Below are 22,721 nucleotides of genomic sequence, written 5' to 3' on the forward strand. Positions count from 1 at the left end.
TCCTCCAACTGTCAGATGCTCAGTATCCTCTTATGGAATATGTATTTGAGAAGGAAATATAAATTGAAAAATTTTAAGTTAGTTTAGAAATACTATTGAAAATGTTAGTTCTGTTCTGATTTCTGCCACTTAAAGCCACAGTATTTGATAAATCCATTATTAGGCATTGGGGATGTAGGAGTTAGGAGCTGCATACAGATTGGTACTCAGTGCTCTTCTATGAGTTGATCTTCTTGTCCTTTTGAGATGAAAATAACATGATAATTTTTATTCTGTTTATTAATTATTAGGCACTTTACTCTTTTAATAATCCCTTACAAGATATCTAGCCATTAATCTAGCTTTATTTTGTGATTATTTTTCTTTTGTGTCACTTATTAAAAATGTAGCTAAAATCTGGAAATTGGATAATATAAAAAATGGGTTAAATTAGGGTATGAAATCCTGTGTTACTGTATTTAAGGATAGTATGCAGTCAAAACTTGCTTTAGTATGGATAGGAAACTAAACTGATTACGGGGATCATACAGTGTTTCATTAATTCCCTGTATTTTTAGTTGATATGGAGAAAATATTTCCACTCGTTTCGGCAAGCATAATGCTAGATAAGCAGTGTAAGGTATACTTAGTCTTACTGGCTAGGTGAACAGTGATGATGTTTTTATTATGCTGTGCAGACATAATACTGTACACAGGCTATTAAACCTACAGGGTTTTTTAAGCTACATGTTAAATAAACATTAAAATAAAATTCATTAAAAATATTTTTAATCGTTAAAATTGCAGAATGAGAAACAAATGTTTGGCAATTCTACAGTTATATTTTTAGAATCCACCTGTCTAATAATTGTGACTCTCATAGAGAAACTTTTGAGATACTTATTGCTATGCTTGCACTTGAATTGCTGCTCACTGAAATCAAAGGTGCTGTTAGGTTATAGATAAGAGTAATAGTTTTTTGTTTTGTGTTTTAGGATGACAAGAACCTGCAGTTAGATCCTGCTAAAGTTATTATGTCAGTGTATTTCTGTACTGTTTTTTACACTAGGTGGAATATGTGATCAAATGTGATATGTCAGCTCTTCAGAAGATCCTGTACCGTCACATGCAAGCCAAGGGAATCCTTCTTACAGATGGTTCTGAGAAAGACAAGAAGGTACAAAAGAAAGACTAGATAGAACAAATCGGAAACAATGTATTAAAGTTACATGCTAACTGTATGATTTCTGTTTCATAAAATTAATATGTAAGCTCTTACTACATATACCTCTCATGGGAAATAAAATCTGTATCAGACGTACCTGTTTGAAAAGACTTCAGCTTTTATTCTCTATTCACGTGGAAAAATACTACTTGTATTCACTGTACATAGTATACTATACATTTCTGCAAATAGATGATATTTGAAAAAACAAACAAACCAAACAAACAGCACTTCCCTTGGCTGAGTTTAATCAAATAAGTTATCTGAATAATTGCAACTGTGGCAGCACTGGCTACAGGAGGTTATTCATCTTATCTTCCAGAACTATTAGTTAAGTATAAACCTTGTTTTGGCTAGCCAGGGTTTTATGCCTGCATTTGTACTTAATTAATCTGTTAATAAAAAAGTTTTTAAAAGAACAGTAGGATTCAAAGTCATATAATTGGATATTAGAATACATATTAATACATTCTGATTATGCCATCATTAGTCTTGACCCACTTGACCCAGTTAATATAGAGGAAACAGGTTGCCATCCATTGGTTTACATGTGTATATAAAATACGCTATAATAAATGTGAAATACATTGAATTCACCATGAGAGTTCATAGATTAAGAGACTGTACAGAACAGCTTGAATGTAGGTTTGTATTCATGCCAGAACCCTAATAGGCCCCATTATGTGCATTTTACTGATATGTTGTGATCGCATACTATCTTTCCAGCATTCTTTTGCAGATGCATTTGTACGGTGGGTGGCATTTGGTATTTTATTTTACCTTGCTTGTTTGATGCAGATTGTTTACTCTGCAGTTGATTATTCAAATTCCAGACAAAGCTGGTACTTACTGTTGGATATTGGCATTGAAATCCATAGTTTGAGTGCTTTGGAAACATTAATTTATGTTATTTTGTTGTATTTTAAATGAAATTTTGTAGTTTGTCTGTCCTTTTGTTCTACACATTTTAATTTTGCATCACGGTGTCCTACTTCTTTCATGTTCTGGTCTCTTTCCTTTCATTCTCCATCTCAGAGTCTTCCAATAATGCTTCTATACTGAGCGTTTTGTTTATTCATTTCAGATTGCCCCTGCAGTTTTCTCAACACCTCCCTCTCCTCCCTTTCACCTTCCTTTTTTTTTTTTTTTCTTTTCTGTAACTGTTTCATTAGGCTGTGTTATCCATACTACTTGTTACCAGCAGAGGAAGTGCTTACGGAGTGCTCTTGGCTTCAGTTACTAAAGAACTACCGTTAGTAAAAAAAAAAAAAAAAAAGTCCAGTCTTTCTGCAAATCCAGTCTGCACACAGTTCAGATTAGAGAGGATTTGTAGAGTTGCAAAGCTCTAGGGAATAATTCTTAGAACAAATACAAACTACATTGTGAAGCAAATTTGAGAGGAATTTCAGAAGAATAAAAGCAAGTTTAATATATTGGGAGTGCCTCTTCAGATAAAAAATCCCTGCTCTTTTTGTTATGATTTTAGTTTTAGATTTAGAAGTTATGATTTTATTGTACTTTCCAGGGAAGAGTAGAGTATTAGGAGTATATAATATAATAGAACAGTGTACTTTTTCTGTATTAGCTAATTTTATTTTATTTATATTAGTACATAATTTTACTCTTGAAAATTGCTAAATTGCTTTCACTGAGATTTTTTTTTTTCAAATAAATCTGAATAAATTGTTCAGTAAGCTTGGAATATTGTGGCAAATTTGATTGCAGTTTCATAACATCACAGCAAATCAAAATGGAATCTGAAAGTGACTAATGTTTGGCAGTGTTGATGTAATATGATGATACCAAACATGTGTCCAGCAGGTGCAACTGAACTGCAGCTGTACAGCTTAGTACCTAGTAATACTTTAGTGTTGTTCAGAGGGCATTGTGTCTTATGGCTGAATTGAGTATTGTCTGAATTCAGTCCTGCTTCTCAAAAGGATTTGCTATGGAGTAGGTTTTGAAAATACAGTTGGTAAAATATCAGGATGTCTCATGTAATATGCTTACCTAGCCTTTTCACTATGTCTTGCCTTGAATTTTGACTTGTCTTGGAAGGAGAATCACATTGTGATTCTCTTTAACCTTATAAGGTTAAAGGTAGAAGAGGAGACACTGTAGAACTGAAAAGCATCCAGCTAGTACTATTTTCTGCTAGGAGGGTTCAGACCCAAAGTAATTCATATGGTTTCAAGCAGTAAGCAGGACAGAAGATGTGCTGCTTCTTACTGTGAATATGAGACAGAATGCATTTTGCAAATTATTTCCAGGTCTTCCTTTTACATTTTGAAGTATCTTTATGATAGGTGAAATTATACAGCAAGGTAACTAGCTTATAGTTTTTGTTGATTTTTTTTTTTCTGAAAATGATTTGGTGTTTGGGTTAGAGGTAGAGGTATTTTTATACCTGAATCTAAAAATATCTTTTTAAAAACTACGAAATTAGATTCATCACTTGATTTGCCTTGTTTATCCCCATAGGGAAAAGGTGGTGCAAAAACTCTAATGAACACTATCATGCAACTGAGAAAGATATGCAATCACCCATATATGTTTCAACACATTGAGGTAAGATTGCCAGGTTTGATTTTGAGAGTTGTTTTTATTCAGATGGCTAGTATAACAGAAAACTTCTGTTGGAGCTTCTGTGCGTGGGAGGGAGCAACTCTATCCATGTTGTTTGTGCTGGAGTTCGTTGTATTTAGAAAAAAATGGATGAACCACCAGCTTTTTATTGGCAATCTAAAGTCCAGTCTTAAAGTATTTAGTCTTTTGGTGGTGCTGTTTTAAAATGTGACTTTTTATTTGAATTCAAGACATTCCAGAGCAACTTAACATCTACTTAGACTTAATTTACAACATAGAGATACTAGTTCAAAATGCAAATGGTAGGATCTTTAAAACTAGCAGACTGCTGATCTCTTACCGTGTTTGCCAAAATTGTCCTATTTCCACCTTGTTTTTTTAGTATAGCGTCTACTATACTAGTAGAGCTATACTAGTATATAGCATCTCTCAGTAGGACCCAAACTACATAAATTTGTTTATGTATATATAGAAAGTGTCATAAATATCTGATGTGGAGCTACATTTGTATCTAAATGAACAAGTACCTATGATGTTGTAGTTTTTACTGTTTGTTCTTCTGGATACTAATTTATGAAATTGAGTAATTTGAAAATCGCTCTTCCGGTAATTACTATAAATTATAAACATTCTACTGTATCTGTAATCTGGTAAGATATATGCTGACAGAAATTACTCCTGCAGACCATGAATTTCAAATAATAGCAGTACAGGAAAACATTAAGCAGAGGACTAGTGCTACAGGGTGTATTCTAAGAGTGTGACCATAATGGAAGTGAAACACCAACATACGTGTATTTAATTTAATTGAAATAAGGATGCTTAATTTTGGTTTCTGATGGAGTCTGTAATAATCTGTTCAATGTTTTTAACTCTGCAGGAGTCCTTTGCTGAACATTTAGGCTACTCAAATGGTGTCATCAATGGGTAACTCTCTTCTTTTTCCTTCTTTTTCATATATGATGTACTGGAACCACTACGTCACATCCTTGTTCTAGAAGATACGTGCTAACAAATTTAAGTGGTTTCTAAATTAAATCAGTCATAGAAATACTGTTACTAAGAAGACTCCTAATCAACATAAAGCTATCTCTATAGTATTCCCTCCCTCCGCAAGAGGATGTTCTCGCTTGAAGAGTTATTTCCTCTCTGAATTAGCAATTAAACATTTTTATTGGTTTTCAGTGGTAATGAGGATTTTTCCTTTGAGTAATGCTGGATCTGTGCTCTGTCACTAATTTCTGAACAAGAAAGTTGTTTCTCTGACTAATGTCAAGGAGTCTTGTATCATAAAGAGAAGCATTCACCTTAAACAGATAATGGTAATAGGAACCTGAAGATGAATAGGAACCTAAAGACTGTCTTTAACATCAGACAGGATCCTTCTCTTCCATGAAATTCCATTTCTTGGAGTTGGATTATACATGTCAGAAATATTTCTGGTTTTATAGAAAGTGTATTTTGTATTGTGTCAAGGGCCTTTTTAATACTAATCTATACATCCAGGAGGATCTGTCTAGAAGTTCTTACATGCTTGACTGGATGTCTAAATAGTTGTACAGCTACTTTGTCCCTTTTCTTATATAAGGCCAGCTACAACTCTCCTGTCATTCTGCTAATCCAGGCTAAAAAGTAGACTTTGAAAGATGAATGTCCAAACATTTACTGTATGCCACAGAGTAAAACTGAAAGCTTTCCAAAGTCTTTGTGCTGCTTCTGAACTATTGTGTTTCTCATGTGTCATCTGATTACACCTATCTGCACAACTGAGACCTCTCCTGTGCAAAATTCTTTTATGATGGATTTCACATGTGCCAACTTGTATCATTTGTTCATACTGAAGCATAACTAAAGTTTAGTGGTGAAAAATAATTCATATTAAATTTAATTCGTACAATTCTCAGTATACTATTTTTAAGTAGTATTATTTACTATATAAGCTATTACTATATTAGTAAATATTATTTACTATATATACTATTATTACTACCCCTTATACTATTATTAGTAAATATTATTGTTTATTATACGAAATGGGAAATAGGATTTCAAATTTGGGGTATCAGCCTCTGAAGGATGAAAAGGAGTAGATGATTTGTGTATGTTGAGCATACTCACTGTGTTAGTCTGTATACACACTTTGTCAGACACAAGTGTAAAAATTCTAGCTCAGAAGCAATTGTACAAAGAAAAAAATAGAGCATTAAGACTACTGGGAAGATAAGTGTCACCCATTGTCCTTCTTGTGGAGACAGAAGATTGCTGGATTAGGTTAGCATTGGCTAAGCAGATGACTGTTCTGAGGATTGCTTCCATCATTCTTTTAACCACATCCACATTTTACTGTTTTATTCCATGTCTACTGTGTCCATTTGAGGGCTGAGTCTCACTTGTCTATGCACATGGTAATGCAGAGCTTTTGAAATTTCAGAAAATAATTCAGAGTTAGCAGGATAATGTGGTATTTTCTCATTCTGAACAAAAGCAAAATTATGTTATTCCTAAACTGAATTCAAATACATATCATTCTGAATTCTTCATAAAAACATTTCCCTTTAGCATTCCATCTCTCAAAGCTCAAGAGTGTTCTTAGCTCTTGACCTGCATGAAAAGGAAATTCCCTTTACTTAGTTAAAGATTGCCAGTAGAAATTAGTTGGTATCAGGATGTGCTCAGTGTAATGGTCAAGTGTTTAATATTATGAAGAATGCTCATAGGTAGGTGACTTGCTTATCAGAGGCAAATGACAGCCTTATGATGTATGCAAATGGCTTAGCATTTTCTCAGTAGTATGGACTTCAGTTTATGAAGAAACTTAAGGAGAATTCTTATCACATTATATTTTATGTCTGTATATAGGAAGGCAGAGGAGGCACAGGACGCATATCTAAGGCAAAGTATACCAGTACTAGAAGTGTTATGCAAGGATTTTATGACCCTCTATCCCTTTCAGGAGAACAGTCAGAGAAGATTGTAAACTGACATCTTCCCTTCTCCTTATTTTGAAACTACATGGATACCATCTGAAATTTATTGGAATGACTCTTCAGAGATACCATGTAGGATTTTCTCCTCTTCCATGTTCTTTTTGCCTCGTTCTTTTATCTCTTTACCATCTTTATTCAAAATTAAAGTAGCACTTCTTTCATTAGTTATTCAAAAGGAAAGAGACTGATTTTCTTGGCACTTCTTCATCCAACTGTCTGTAGATGGTTGCCTTTAAAGGAAAGGTGTGTATCTTCCACCTGACCTCGTTCTTATTCATACTGTAATGACACTTCTTGTATTGATTTCTTCACTAGTTCAGCAGACCACTTGGTTCCTAAACAGTTTTGTCTTTTGCTGAGTGCATACCTGTGTATGCAAATCAGAATGCTGGATATCTTGTGGACTTGAGTATATAGTTACTAATGATAAGTCATATTTCTAGAGTACAGAGTCAAGATTAGAAAAAAACTTTTGTGAAATTTATTTTCATGAAGTATTATCACTGTCATGATGATTTAGTTGTCCTCTTGACTTACTCATTTTCTTAGTTATGGCTTGCATTTAGGCAATAAGAGCATGTTTTGCAATTCGTAGTATAGAAGAGAAAAAAGCAGTTAAAGCTACTAAACATCATGCAAGTCTGTTAAGGGTGCATGTTTGAAGTGTCAGACTTCTCCCATTATCTGTGTATATATATTCCAGTTTGGAATGCATTGATTCCATGGACATAGTAGTAAAGTGGGAAGGGAGTTGTTTCCAACATACACCTGATGAGTGCAACTTGTAGGTGCCAAAAATGCCAAATGAAAGCAAAAATAGCAGGTGAATATCTTAACCGATACAAGACTTACCTTGCTGAGAAATAATTTTTGGTTTTTGGAACTGAATTCTGTTTTCGCTATTTATCATAAAAGTAGATGTTCCACATGGTTGAAGGTCCGCAAAGTTTATATAACTAAAGAAAAAATTCTTGTTTCCTTTCCAAACAAAAATTCATGTAGGTGCTTATTTTTATTTTAATCAATGTAAACAATTTGAAAGAGAGAAAAGTGCTACTAGTCTTGTTTATCTTAAGTGAATGTCTCTGTTAAACTCCGACATGTTAATGACTAAAATTTGTCTAATTGCAGGCTCATTCTGGCATTTACTGTGCTTTTTCTCTTTAACAGAGCTGAACTTTATCGGGCCTCAGGGAAGTTTGAGCTACTTGATCGTATTCTACCAAAGTTACGAGCTACTAACCATCGAGTGCTTCTTTTCTGTCAAATGACATCACTCATGACCATTATGGAAGACTACTTCGCCTTTCGAAATTTCCTTTACCTGCGTCTCGATGGTGAGCTGAATGAAAACAGAGAATAAAGAAGTTAGGAGCTGGCATGCTTGATTAGTTTGGGTCATGGGACACCTGGGTTCTCTTCCTAGTATGCCAGTGGTGTCATGTAACTATACAAAAGTGCAAGCAGGTTCAAAAATGATTCAACAAATCCATGAAGGGAGTCTGCAAGGGTATTTGTCATGAAGATATGGCTACAGACCACTAAGCTACACTACACTAGAATTCTCCCTCTTACAGCGAAGATACTGAGCAGGGTGTTACTTTGCTTCTCTCAGTAGAACTGATCTTAAATATTTCTGTCTCCTTGTCTTTTTGACTGTTTTTTTTGTTTGTTTGTTTGTTTGCTTGTTTTTCATCTGTTTAACCTGCAAGCCATTTAGACTGAGGGATTGTTCTGAAGAATGCTTGGGTCTGTTCCTGGCATGCAGATTTGTGGAGATCAGCAGTCCAAGGTCCCAATCAGTTGTCACTGCCTAAGTTGCCTGAAAATATTCTCATGATGAGAGGTGTTAATGCCAATGTTCTGGCTAGATTCCAGTGAAATTAATTGATTGGTGCCTATTTAGAGTACCATTGTCATTCTACACAGGGTAGCAGAATTTGAATTTCAGGTAAAGTGGTACCTATAGATTTCTCTCTGAATTTCAGAGGAAGGTCAGCAGCCTCAATTATATCTCAACATGTGGATAAGCTTTATTACCTGTAAATGCAAAAAGCATTTAGAAACATAATGGAGGAATATCAAAAAGAAAATAACTAAGAACTGCAAGTCCTGTCTGAAACTTTAACCTATTTGAAAGAAGTTTCAATTTTGGCCTTCTTCCATGTTTTTGGTCTGTCTCACACTGACCTTCTTAAACATTAATTACTTTTTACTTAATGTATTTATCTCACAAACTATAGTATTATACAGAACCAACAGCATTTATCAGAATTCCCTTTTTAATAGAAAAGGAATTATATAAGAAAAATATGAAAAACAGCCTGAGTAAAATGAGAGTTTAAGGTCTTTTGACTGTTCTTGTTACAGCATTTTAAGTTGGCTCTTTGCTTTAGGCTTCACTTGGCAGAAAAATTATTGCTGGAAGTATTCTAGTCCTTTTCAAACATGACTAAGCATAAACTTCAAAAACTGTTATCTTCAAATGTAAATCAGGATTATAAAACTAAACTTAAAAAAAATAATAAAAAAAAAAAACCTAAAAATCAGGGTAATGAATCTAAGACGCAAATGAACTCTCTTGGAGCATCACAGAATGTCTTTGTCAAAACTGGCTGAAGTATATGGTAACATGCTAACAAAACCTTCATTGCATCTCTGACCTGAAGATGGTCTGATGCTTCCATTTAAGACAGCTGAATTATAATACATTTAAAATGTTACATGTTACCATACATGATGTGTTTTAACGTGGAGTCTTTCAAATGCTAGAACGTCAATAGCAATACGCAGTTTCTTTTTCTAAGGTTTTGCAGGTAATTAATTAAATTGAATGAGATGAACACTTCTGTCATCTTTTCCAGTTTTATACCTTCCATCCTGGAAACTAGCATATATACATAGATTCTATTTTCTTGGTGTTTTGTCACATAATGTGTTTTCTACCCATCATGTACTTCTTAAAGAAATGGGTTTCTGTGGGCCAGCGTTTCCGCTGTGAGACTGTAGTGGATTCTGCCATGATGGAGTTAACTTTCCTCAGAACAGCCCATGTAGTGCTGTGTTTTTCATTTGTGGCTAGGCAGTGTTGATAACACACCAGCATTTTGGCTGCTGCTGAGGGGTGCTTGCACAGTGTCAAGGCTTTCTCTCCAAACTGCCCCTCCCACCCAGCAGGCTGGGGAGTGAGCAGGATATGGGGAGGGGATAGAGCCTGGACAGCTGACCCAAACTGACGAAAGGAATATTGTGCCATGTGACATAATGCTCAGCCATAAAAGCTGAGGGAAAGGAGACGGTTGCAGGGACATTTGTGGTTATGGTGTTAGTCTTCCCAAGCAACTGCTGTGTGTACTGAGTCCTGCTTTCCAGGAAGTGGCTGGACATCTGCTTGCTGATGGGAAGTAGCGATTAAATTCCTCTTTTTGCTTTGCTTCTGTGCGCGGCTCTTGCTTTTAGTAAACTGCCTTTATCTCAACCCATGACCTTTACCATCTTATTTTCTTTCTGTGTCATGTTGAGGAAGGGGATTAAGAGAGCAACTGGGTGGAGGTCTGAAAGTCAGCCAAGGTCAATCCCCCCTCAGTAACAGAAGACCTTCATCTTCTGTGTTACACATGTATTTATACCTGATTCAAGAAAGCAGACTCTCTTTGGTTTTCAGCTATAGACAGAAGTTTAAAAAACTATAAAGCAACTGTTGGACCAGGCTGAGATGATTCATATATAGTTTTGTCAAAACACGTGAAAATTCATTCAGTTTCCAGATTTGCACAGTTCTTGGTTTTTGCTTAGAATTTCATCTAGGTTTTTACCATGATTGAATTCCTTTCTGTCTCTCCCTCACCCATGGTAAACCATTATGCTCAAGATACGACATATTAAGAATTTTCAATCGTTTCATATTAGTGATGACTCTTAAGGCAAACAGAGATATTTTCATAAGTCTCTGTATAAACAACTTTTAAAAATACTTAGATGCTGTTGTGGCCAGAACATATTAATCAAAACTGCAGCTCTATTGTGGTTGTGTATAATATCTTTAATTGTAATTTATATGAATCATAAAAAGGTGTAACAATGTTCACTGACATTTTAAAATCCACTTTTGAAATGTCAGAAAACCAACCAACCAAACAAAAAATGCTTAAATATTTAGCAGTCCCTCTCTCAGGTGTAATAGGTAGTCAATTGACCAAAACATCCACGGACAGTGTTTTGTTCTGTATTATAGGAAATAAGCCGAGATGTCAAAGAGCAAGTGAGCTAAAATTTCACTTCAACGTGTACCCTCAGGATCTGACATTGTGTTGAGATTATTTTAGTTCATGTTGTTGCTATAGAGTGTTTTTACTTCTTTTCAGGCACAACAAAATCAGAGGATCGAGCTGCTCTCTTGAAGAAATTTAATGAGCCTGGGTCACAATATTTCATCTTCTTGCTGAGTACAAGGGCTGGAGGGCTAGGCTTGAATCTCCAGGCTGCTGATACTGTTATAATCTTCGATAGTGACTGGAATCCTCATCAGGTTATTTTTATTTACTTGTCTTCAAGCAATTTGCAAAGAATTAATGCTTTTTGGGTTGCTTCTTTAGCTTGCATATATATACTCTGAGGCAAACAGAATAGATCAAGGTACATCACAAAGTGCTACATTGTGATGAATTAGTAAGACAAACTCCTACAACCAAGAAATACTTTTGTTTGAAGTAATTCTGTGTCAATGTATATATTTTATCTGAGTCTGGGGGAATCCTCAGTTAGGGTTCTGTACCAGTAGTGTAGCTGTACTTATTCTTTAACCCTTAGGGAATTAACAAGTATCTCCCAGTTTTGATTCTTCAGTAGGTTGCAGTATTTTAGTAAAGGTTGTACAGAGTGCTACCTGTCTCAAGAAGTTAGTTAATGGCCACATGAATACACCAGTAGGGAGGGAGATGTGAGTACAGATCACCAGACAACGAGGGTATCAAACTACTTCAGCATAGTTTTTTTTTTAAAAAAAAAAAAAAAAAAAAAAGGGAAAAAAGAAAAGAAGATGGTCTTTGTTGCTTAGTGCCGTTTTATTTTTTTTTTAAACAGGGTTTGAGAAATTTGGAGCAATTACATTTAAAGGCTTCAAAAGTACCTCAGAAGGCACTTCATTCTTTGCATTTTTGGTTATCTCTAGGTCACTTCTAAAAACTTTTTTAATGCAGTGTCCTGTATATTTCAACAGTTACATAACAATACGTCCTTGCAGCAAAAATTACAGAATGTTCTTTGTAGAATCTAGTGAACAGACTGCTTAACTATAAAATATATGCAGTTTCACTTCTCTTGTGGTTGGGAGTAAATTGTTGATTTTGATAAGCAGTATGCTAAAAGAGAATACTTGTTTGCTTATTTTTTTAAGCACTTAAACAACATATTTCCAGAAGTAAAACCTTCTATTTACTCACTTTACCTATGCTCCTGAAAATTAATTTACGTAAATTAATATTATAGGTTCATCTTGACTGTTATAAAAACTTCAAGTGTACCTTTTAAATTCCAGCAGCCACATTTTGTGGGTTGTTAAGGGTATTGCAAGAGAACAGAGCTAACAAGAGTAGTAAGAGCAAGGTGTTGGAGTGAAATGGCAAACTCATTGTCTGGTTTCTTCTTTTTTTCTACTTCAAAGAATTTCTGTTTTATGAGGTAGGACAAAACTGTAGGAGCATTTTGAACTTAGGTACCGTACCTTCATTATCTGGTTGCTGAAAGAAACACATTGAGAGTAGGAGCTCTTGGATTTCTTTTTTTCTCCAAAGAAAATTAAGAAGAAAAGAAAAACAATTTTGAAATAGTAAAAGTAGCTCTTCACCAAACATTTACAGTGCGCTTTTTACTTCTGCCATCTCTGAGTGCAATCACCTGAACAAAAACTAGTGGATTCATGGTGTTCTAAAAATAATTTAACATTGTTTTTAGGCTGTTTTAACACAAATATTCTAAGGTCAATATAAAAGCCTATATCACAGATAGTTTTTAGTTAACATCTTTATGAATTACTAACTGCCTTTTGTTAGATAAATTTATATATGAATTTTATACAAACATACTTGTTTTCTTTTCCTGGAATCAAAAAATGTTTTACTTCAGAGTTCATTCTGGCTTGGAAGGTCACAATCTTTGAGTAGAAGAGAAAAAATAGATACGTAAGCCCATCTCAGTCACTGCACATGCTTTCAGGAAGTGTTTGGCTTACTGTATGTGCAGTGTGTGGAGAAAGTGCATTTTTTTTTTCCACTTTTTTTTTCTCCCTGTCTGGGTCTGAAGTAGTGTTGGGAAACAGAACAATCAGGAGTGAACTATGTGAATTATGGTGGATTGTGGTTTGAGTACTTCCTTTATGTCAAAGGATAACTCAGCATTATAATGTCCTTTAAGCAGAGAGTGATTTGAGTAGCACAATTATATAAATCATTCTCTGTGTTCTTTGCCTAATAGGACTTGCAGGCCCAAGATAGAGCTCATCGAATTGGTCAGCAGAATGAAGTTCGAGTCCTGCGACTGTGCACTGTGAACAGTGTGGAAGAGAAGATACTTGCTGCTGCAAAGTATAAGTTGAACGTGGATCAAAAAGTTATTCAGGCTGGAATGTTTGATCAGAAATCTTCAAGCCACGAAAGGAGGGCTTTTCTACAGGCTATACTGGAGCATGAAGAAGAAAATGAGGTAAAAAGTAGTTAGAAATAATTGGTAAGAGGATGTTTCAGGGGAAGATTACTCTTTTCATCAATTTCAAAGATTTTTATCGCCTTCAAAATTAGAACTGTCAACATACTCTTATCATCCAGTCAAAGAAATAATGCTAGACTGTGTAGTGGAATTTTCAGACATACTGAATAACTAGGACTACCTAGTTTCAATCATGTAAGAGCCTGCTTGCCTCTGCTTTTCTATTTTGGGTCCTGGGTGAGATTTAAGATGTGCTTTGAGCTTAGAGGAAGCCAGCAACATAGCTGTTTCTTTCTGGTGCTATATCCAAACTGGAATTCTAGTTATGACTTTCTCTTCAGGAAACAATTAGTTGTCTCAAAACAGCTATTAAATTCTTCTTTATAATAGTGGGAACTGAGATTGTAGAAACACTAATCATTTATCCCATTGTGTTCTTCTTTGGAATTGGGATTGTGGAATGGTAAGCCCCTTCTTTTGCCTGTCACTGCAGATTTTTCTCTTGCTGTGAACAGTGTTCATAATTTGCATCAGCACTGCATTTGGGATGGACAGTATAGATGTATTAAGTTATCCTGAAGACACACACGCAAAATGTCCCATGCTGCAATGATTTTTCCTGCCTCAAAAAAAAAAAAAAAAAAAAAAGCAACCTCTGTTGGCTAAAGACTGCAGAGATTCCTTGCCTTAATTTTGCCTCTCAGTATGGCTCATACCATCTGAACATGGTACACAGGGAAAGAAAACAAGATTCTATAGTCTGTTTCACAGTCATCTTTCATTTTATGATGTCAATTTTCAAAGACCAAAGGGTTTACTTCTTCAATAATTAAACCTTTTGTGTAAACTCCTTTTTATGTTGTGCACAGATTATAAAAAAAAAAAAAAACAAAAAAAAACCTAGTACATCAATAAGGAAAGTGTTTGCTATTTTGTACCTGTTCTGGTATTTTTCATAAGGCTTGTCTGTTTCGTAAGTAATGACTATTTATGTGTGAATGCAGAAATGGTATGATGTATGTGTACTGTTTCTGACTAAATGAAACCTTACTTCTCATACATATAGCCATCACTATCTGTATGAATGTATAAATTTTGAAACCGGTAGAAATCTTTTGGCAATCCTGTAGATTTGTTTTCAAAATTTAGATCTTACTGTTGTATTTTCATATAGAAAATTCCATAGAAAATACTTATTTTTAAAATGTTTCAGAAGCTCAGGACTGTAGTTCAGGCCTACTGGGCACGCCTTATTTGATGGATGACTCTAAAGCTGTTTACTTTTTGTGCATTTTTCAAATATATTTGGGAGGACATGCACAGATTTAAACAATGTTTGCTTACTATAACCTGGTATCAGTCTTTAAAGCACAAACTGGTGCTATAGTTTGACTCCTAAAATTATATTTATTTTTATTTTTAAAATAACTTCAGTAACATTTAATTGCTCAAAGTATATTTGGACAGTTTCTCTCCTTGTGCTTGTTAAGCATAGTCATACTTAGTAATGGGAAATTTTAAAAAATCTATTTTTCCCTGTCTGGTGCTTAGGAAACATCTGTAAGGGAATATATTTGCAAAACTGAATCAATTCTGAAAAGGGCTGAGGCGTAACTTACCTAGAAACACACTTTTTGTTTGTGTTGTGTGTCCCACATACTACAGTTTCTTGTGATGACCACATCTCCACTTTAACGAAGGAAGAGACATTACCAGGCTATATATAAATTGCTTTGGAGTTGCTCAATTCCAATAAAATAAATAATAAAATTTTAGTTGATAACGTGTTTCTTCTGAAAATCAGATTTAGCAGTAGACGAGGATGTTGGAACCCACCAAACTGAATTCCAAATGCAGAGTGACAGACAACCATTTTTGAGACTGCTTTGTATGCTTTACTGATTTACGCTTAAGTATTTGAAATGAGCTAGGTATGCTCATTTACAAAAACAGGTTTACATAAAATCCTAGAGGACTGATCTTCTAACCGTTCATCTGATAATTTTATTAAAATATACTGATTTACAAGAAATTAAACTGTACATGGAGTGCTCTTTTTCGTTGTCTAAAAATCTAGAAAACAATTCCATGGTCTTGATCATATTAATTAGCTGATTCTAATTACTTGCCTAAACTGTTTCTTTCAAACTTTAATATGTTCTCTTTTTTCTTCTTTATATATATGACAATTATTGCAATTATTTTGTAATAACAGTTTAAAAGATCCATTACCCATATACATAAAATCAGGCATATAGATTAGTAATATAACCAAATACTTCTGACTCTAGCTTAACATTGTTATGCTTCATGTTGGGCTGTTAAACAAATTGTGTAGCAAGATAGGTTTGAAAAACATCAATTTTGTTTGAAAAGAATTACTGCCTAGGCAATTAGAGATTAACTGTTCTAACATACAATTGCTTAAAATACCATGGAGAATAATTTGAGCTCGTCTGTCATCCATATACTCTAAGAACACAGGTTCTAAACATGTTTTTATATACTATTTTTCATTAATCTATTTTCTTTTAAGTATGTTTTCTGTTGCTGAAAATGTATAGAATTTCACTGTCCAGGCTGCTTAGAAGTATTTGGCAATAGTTTTGAAACAATTACATTGTCATTAGAAAATGTTACAGCTCAGGGTTTTGCTTTTTTCTCTTCATACAAGCCTTTGAAAAGATTCCATATGGACTGTAGCCATAATGAAGATGTTGTCTATGAAAATGTTCTATTGGAACAGTTCTGATACTTTCATAGGTGAAAGTAATAAGTAATGGGATGGTTAAAACAATTCATTTCCTCACCATTATTACGATAGTATTTTCACATGCATGGGACACACTGTAGATTAGACGAGTAATGCAGTATCAGGCACTTAATACTAGTTTTGTGGCTTCATGAACTTAATGAAAAGCCTATTGAAAGGCTTTTTTAGTTTGTAATTATTTTCATCATCCTTTCAAAATCCTGATCTGCCTTCATAACTGTTCCGTTTTCTATTTCTATACAGTTCTGACTGTAGAGAAAAATACAATAAAATTAAACTGTAGAAAAGACTTCAGACATCATCAAGTAATTAAAATTCAGTAAATGCGTATATACACACATGCATAGAGCTGCACTAGTCCAGATGACAAAGACTTCAAGCTGTTTCTTACACTCTTTTGAAGGACTTTGGTGATTTGTTATAGATTATGCCATTTTCTTAGGCACAGGATGCTTTTATTTAACTTTTGAAATTTCCTGTATTTCCATACACCTCTTCTATCTGTTTCCTGTCGTACACAGACACACATTCTGTATATATTCTGAGGTATATATACACTTACAAAATACATGTGTGAGTTTTAAAAAAGGAACAGCTTTCTTCCAGATGTTTTATGTTTGAAACATCAAAAAAATCTCTGAAGGTTAAGTTGTAGTAGCAACTCTGTCTTACATGTTATTAATTAAAAAAAAAAAAAAAAAAAAAGGCACAATGAAAAAAACAAAAACAGAAACAAAACAATATCCTCAGAATAGTAGAATAGGTCTTTAAAGCTTTGGCAAAGTAAAATTTCTCTATGAGCAGAGACTATGCAAAACTTTGCCCAAACACTGAAACATTTGAGGGAGTAAGAGGGATTGAATGTGCACCACCCTGCATTGATCAATCATTGCTTCTTCACTGCAACAGCATTTGAGATAAATTTTGAGTGTCAAATGAGTGAGATTGACAAGAAAAAGTAAATCTTACCAGTCAAAAATTATTAATATCAAAAGAACTTTGACCTGCAAATATGGACCAGTACATCTAATAAAGAGATTGCTTAGTGACTGGCTAGTTACATAGTAACTAAGTGAGCTGTAAACTTACATACCAAAGCTTTTCACTCAGGTATGAAGAGCACCATGTTCTGCTTGTACTTGCTTTTTAGTTCTTCTAAATGCAGCATCAAATTCCCCTAACTCTTCTTTTTTCTTTGCTCTCCTGTTTACTCTTTTTTCCACTTTTAGCATAACTAGATATAAAAAAGAGATCATTTCTGTGTATTTAGAAAGATACATTTGAATAATATGAATGCGTGACATGATTAGAAGGAAAAATTCATGGAGAATTTTTTTTGTTGGCAATGGTGTTCATAAAATCCATTTGGTAATGTAATTCATTTAGTAATGGAAGGATACAGGCTCTTCAGGAAAGGACAGGCAGGGGATTTGAGGAAGTGGTGTCTCTATATGGTATTGACCAACAGGAGTGCCTGGAGCTCTGCCTGGGGATGGATGAGGAGCTGGATGAGAGTTTATGGGTTAAGATTAAATTGAGGGCAGGGACGGGTGACATTATAATATGGGGGTCTGCTACAGGCCACCTGATCGTGAAGACTGAGCTGATAATGGCTCTTCAAAGACTGGAGAAGTCTCACGTTCACAAGCCCTGGTCCTCATGGGGACCTTGAACCACTGCAATATCTGCTGGAGGGACAACACAGCAGAGCATAAGCAATCCAGGATGTTCCTGGAGTGCATTGATGATAACTTCCTTCTCCAAGTGATAGAGGAAACAAAAAGAAGAGGAGTTAAGCTGCACTTCATTCTCAGCAATAAGGAGGGGCTTACAGGGATTGTGAAGCTCAAGGGCAGCCTTGGCTGAAGTGACCATGAAATAGTAGAGTTCAAGATCCTGAGGTATTCTTCGAATTTCTTTGCTTCGGTCTTCACTGGCAAGTGTTCTAGCCATGCTTCCTGTATCACAGAAGATAAAGGCAATGCCTGGGAGAATGAAGAACCGCTCACTGTAGGAGAGGATCAGGTGTGAGATCATTTAAGGAACCTAGAGGTGCACAAGTCCATGAGGCCTGATGAGATGTATCAAAGGGTCCTGAGGGAATTGACAGATGAATTTGCTAAGATGTTATCCATCAAAATATTTGCTAATCCAGTATCCATTAAAATATTTGAGAAGTCTTGGCGGTCTGGCAAAGATCTCAGTGACTGGAAAAGGTGAAATGTAAGTCCAGTTTTTAAAAAGGGAAAAAAAAAATGGAGAACTACAGGCCACTCAGTCTCACCTCTGGACCCAGCAAGATCATGGAGTAGATCTTCCTGGAAACTGGTGACCGCCAATATGGCTTCACAAAGGCAAATCATGCCTAACAAGTTTGGTGGCCTTCTACAGTGGGGTTACAGCATCAGTGGATAAATTAACTAGCATTAACTACCTGTCTTATGCAAAATATTTCATGCTTTTATGGTATCCTTGTCTTCAAGTTGGAGAGACATGGATTTGATGGATGGACCACTTGGTGGATAAGGAATTATCTGGATGGTCGCACTCAAAGAGTTTCAGTCAAGGACTTGTTATCTAGGTGGAAAACAGTGATGCGTGGTTTTCCTCAGGAATACTGAGACTGGCCCTGTCAAACATCATTGGTGACATGGACAAGTGCACCCTTAGCAGTTTTGCACACCAAGCTCTGTGGTGTGGTCAACTTGCTGGAGGGAAGGGATGCCAACCAGAGGGATCTGGACAGCCATGAGAGGTGGGCCTGTGTGAAAAATGTGCAGTCAATAAGGCTGATGCAAGGTCCTGCACCTGGGTTGGGGCAATCCCAAGCATGAAACAGGCTGGAGAATGAGAAGATGGAGAGCAGCTCTGCAGGAAAGGATGTGCTGGCTCACGTTAGGCTTTTCGTCCACCAATCCACCATTTCGTAGCCCAGAAAGCCAACCATAACCAAAATAAGCATAACTGGCGGGTTGAGGGAGATGATTCTCCCCATCATCTCTGCTGTCATGAGACTCTTCCTTGGAGTACCATGTTCTGCTGTGGGACCTGCAGCACAAGAAGGACATAGACCTGCTAGAGTGGATCACAATCACAGGACCAGAACAACTCTCCTATGAAGCCAGGCTTAGCAAGTTGGGGTTATTTAGCACAGAGGAAAGAAGGCTCCAGAGAGACCTTATAGCAGCCTTCCATTATCAAAGGAGACCTACAGGAAAGCTGGGGAGGGACTCTTTGTCAAGAAGCGTAGTGACAAGATGAGGAGTAGTGGCTTTAAACTAAGAGAGGGTAGATTTAGATTGTATGTTACGAAGAAATTCTTCACCTTGAGGGTGGTCAGGCGGTGGAACAGTTTGCCCAGAGAAGTTGTGGATGCCCAATCCCGTAGGGCAAGGCCAGGCTGGATGGGGTTTGAGCAACCTGGTCTGGTGGGAGGTGTCCCTGCCCATGGCATGGGTTTGGAACTGAGTGATCTTTAAGGTTCCTTCCAACCCAGACCATTCTGTGATACCTACCTAGTTGGCAACATGATTATTTGGACTAACAACACATGATGCAGTTGGTGCTATTACAGTTTCTGCAATGAGATCCCTTTTGTGTGCCTTTTTTTTTTTTTTTTTAAAAAAAAAAGTCACAAGTTACTCCATTTAAGGTGAAAGGAAGCATGTGAAACTTTCATGGGGGTAACTTTCTTCACTGATCATAAAAGATGCAGAAGAGATATGTAGACTTTTTTTTTCTGTGAAGGAGCATTTGACTAGTAAGAAGAACTGTCTTGTTTTTCTAGTTTCTTATTTCATGATTAAATTATATGCACGTTAAGTTACAAAAGTGGTAGGAATTGCATTAATAAAAATTGTACTCTTTTCTGAGGTGAAGATGTCTTACCACTGGTGGGAAAATTGGAGGTGTGGGCATAGACACAGGCTTTCTGTTGTTTATTTTGGGGAAAGAAAGAATGCTACACAATGTTAGGCTTTATTTGCAGCATTCTATACTCCCATTTCACTAAATAATGAACATAAATTTTCATTAAAAATGGTGTGTCTGCAGCATACTATAACATAGGGTCAATAAGCCCTATGACGGAACTAGTCTGTAGCTTGTATTAACCTGTTGTCAAGTTTGAAATGTGCTTGCAAAATAATTTCAAGAGGGAAAATTAACATTGTGGAGCCTGGTTGTAATAGCTGTTTAACTTAGTTGAATTCTAGACTTTTGATTTGTTTTTCCAAGGAATGTTTCTACTTTTATGAAATAATTATTTTTGTCTGAAGACAGAGGTTAGCATCTCACTTCGTAAGCAGCTGATGATCAAGAGACAGAGGGATTCAGCAATCTTTTTTTTCCCCCAATCCAGTGACAGGGTGTTTTTGTTTGTTTGTTTGTTTGTTTTTGTTTTGTTTTTTTTAAATTTAGGACCGTTTTCAGTCTCCTTGCTTTGACAGCAAAGACCTCATTGTACAGAACGGTACTTCTGAGGCAGTACTGTAGAACAGCAGAACAGAAGTGCATATATTTTAACTGAAGCACTAGCTGTGCTTCTGACCCAGGAAAACCACAAACCAAAATTTCCTGGTTACATGTTTGCTCATTTCCTCATTCTCAATTTATGAAAGTAGTAATAAGTCCCAATTGTCTCTTATGATGTCTATTTTGCATTACTTTTGAATTGCTGAATGTGTTAAAAGTTTTAGTTTTGTTCTTAGTGTTTCATATGCCTCCTGACAGAAGGAGGGAGGCTCAGTATGATGCTGACATGATGCAGACTGTTGCTTCATGTTGAACATGAAAGCTTCTTTCCTAATGCCTTTATCCATCTGTGTGACCAGGAGGAAGATGAGGTTCCTGACGATGAGACTCTGAATCAGATGATTGCTCGACGTGAGGAGGAATTCGATCTCTTCATGGTAAGGATGATACGATCATAAGTAGAATATCTTTTCTAGCATTTTTAGCAAAGGTTTTAACCTTTTTATCATTTCAGGGTTGGAAAACCTTGTTAGAGGAATAGTTTTATTTACTTGCATTGTTTATCTGAGGAAAGAAGAACAATCTACTTAAATGCAGATTTCCTCACAAGACAGACTTCAGAGATCCTTGCAGACAGTAGTGGAACAATGCCAGTCTGCTGGAGGAAGATTTTGGCATGACATAAGACAGTTTAAAATTGAAAGTCACTGTTTGGCTTAGTAGTTCTACAACATGCTTTTATTTTTTAGACATTTCTTCTCTCTTTTGTGCTATGATATTGGCAAAGACAGCTACAGGAACTGAGCAAGATAGTAAATTCGTAGACTGATAGTGCTGGTCTCTGTGAGTTAGCTGGGGTTTGCTGTGGTTTTGTCAAGGGCCGTTAGCTTCATCTCTTCTGCAATAGAACTGTTGAAAAATTACCGAAGTAGAGCTAGTGACAGTGATTCAAATGTGGGGAACTCATTTTATGTTAGCACTTCCCTACTTGTTAGTGCTATTAGAACATTAATGGAGTAATTGTTAAAATGTCAGAGTAGAAATGGCCTTCACATTTTAGCATCTGTTTAATGTGTTGCTTGCTGGTGAATTGGTGACTTCAAGAGTCACTGGCACAGCAGCAGAAAAAATACTTAAAATATTTAAGTAGAGGAGAAAGTACCATCCCCTCTCATTCTACGTAAGCTTCTTTTTCTGCAAGATTGAACAACACAGACGTGTGTGAATGAAAGTGTATCAGGAGGTAGTATCTACTGAAACACCATTAATAGGACCACAACTTTTTAATTTCTTGGTGACTGCTCAAGTATTCATCTGTAAAACATGGCTGTAACGTAAGTGTTCAGGGGCCATTCTTATATAAGTAACTGTTCTTCAAGGGCACAATTGATAAAGGCCATATTCTCCCACATGGCTGTGCATGCATTTTATCATCACAGTATTTAATGTTATCTTAGAAGAACTGAAATCCCTGAAGATAAGCTGCATGGAAAAGGAGTGCTTAAAGACACTTGTCTTTTTACATGACAAAACTCAAAAAGACTAATCTGGCTGATCTCCTTTATGTTCTCCATCACAGCTTGTTTGTACATGTACCATAGGACTTTTGCTTCTACTGTAGCTGTCCTCACTAGCTGAATGTACATGGTGCATAACGATCAATGTAAGCCTGTTGTATCAGTGTATCAGAAATCCAGGCAAAAAAGAGGTAGCCTGAGTTGTGTGAAAACAGATCTACTGCTGGAAATGCTTTCTTAGTGCTTTCTCTTCAGATCCAGAAGGAAAGAACTAATCCTTGAAGAGAAGTAGCTGATTAATTTATGGCTGTTTTCCAGAAATTTCTGTGACTCTATCCTTTTGGATTTCATTCAGAGGTTATTTACAGCCATTCAGGCAAACAGTTGAGGGACCTAGACTGAAGACAGTTTTATCACTGCATGTGCTTAAATTATGTTTATCATATTAATCTATAGGAAAGGTTTTAAAGGAGAGTAAA

General features: G+C 35.8%; 1 protein-coding gene across 4 annotated transcripts in view; it reads left to right on the forward strand.

Annotated features, from left to right (window-relative positions):
- The window catches only part of SMARCA2 (SWI/SNF related, matrix associated, actin dependent regulator of chromatin, subfamily a, member 2), a 119,360-nt gene that overhangs the window by 59,662 nt on the left and 36,977 nt on the right, over positions 1-22,721 (forward strand). For all 4 annotated transcript variants that reach the window (XM_032205275.1, XM_032205272.1, XM_032205273.1 and 1 more), the window contains 7 exons: positions 1,049-1,156; positions 3,686-3,772; positions 4,671-4,717; positions 7,948-8,114; positions 11,142-11,305; positions 13,249-13,476; positions 21,085-21,162. In XM_032205275.1, coding sequence (XP_032061166.1) covers positions 1,049-1,156; positions 3,686-3,772; positions 4,671-4,717; positions 7,948-8,114; positions 11,142-11,305; positions 13,249-13,476; positions 21,085-21,162 — 879 coding nt within the window. The remainder of the gene's footprint in view (positions 1-1,048; positions 1,157-3,685; positions 3,773-4,670; positions 4,718-7,947; positions 8,115-11,141; positions 11,306-13,248; positions 13,477-21,084; positions 21,163-22,721) is intronic.

Source organism: Aythya fuligula, chromosome Z (genome assembly GCF_009819795.1).
Source record: "Aythya fuligula isolate bAytFul2 chromosome Z, bAytFul2.pri, whole genome shotgun sequence".
In the NCBI taxonomy this organism is placed as follows: Eukaryota; Metazoa; Chordata; class Aves; order Anseriformes; family Anatidae; genus Aythya; species Aythya fuligula.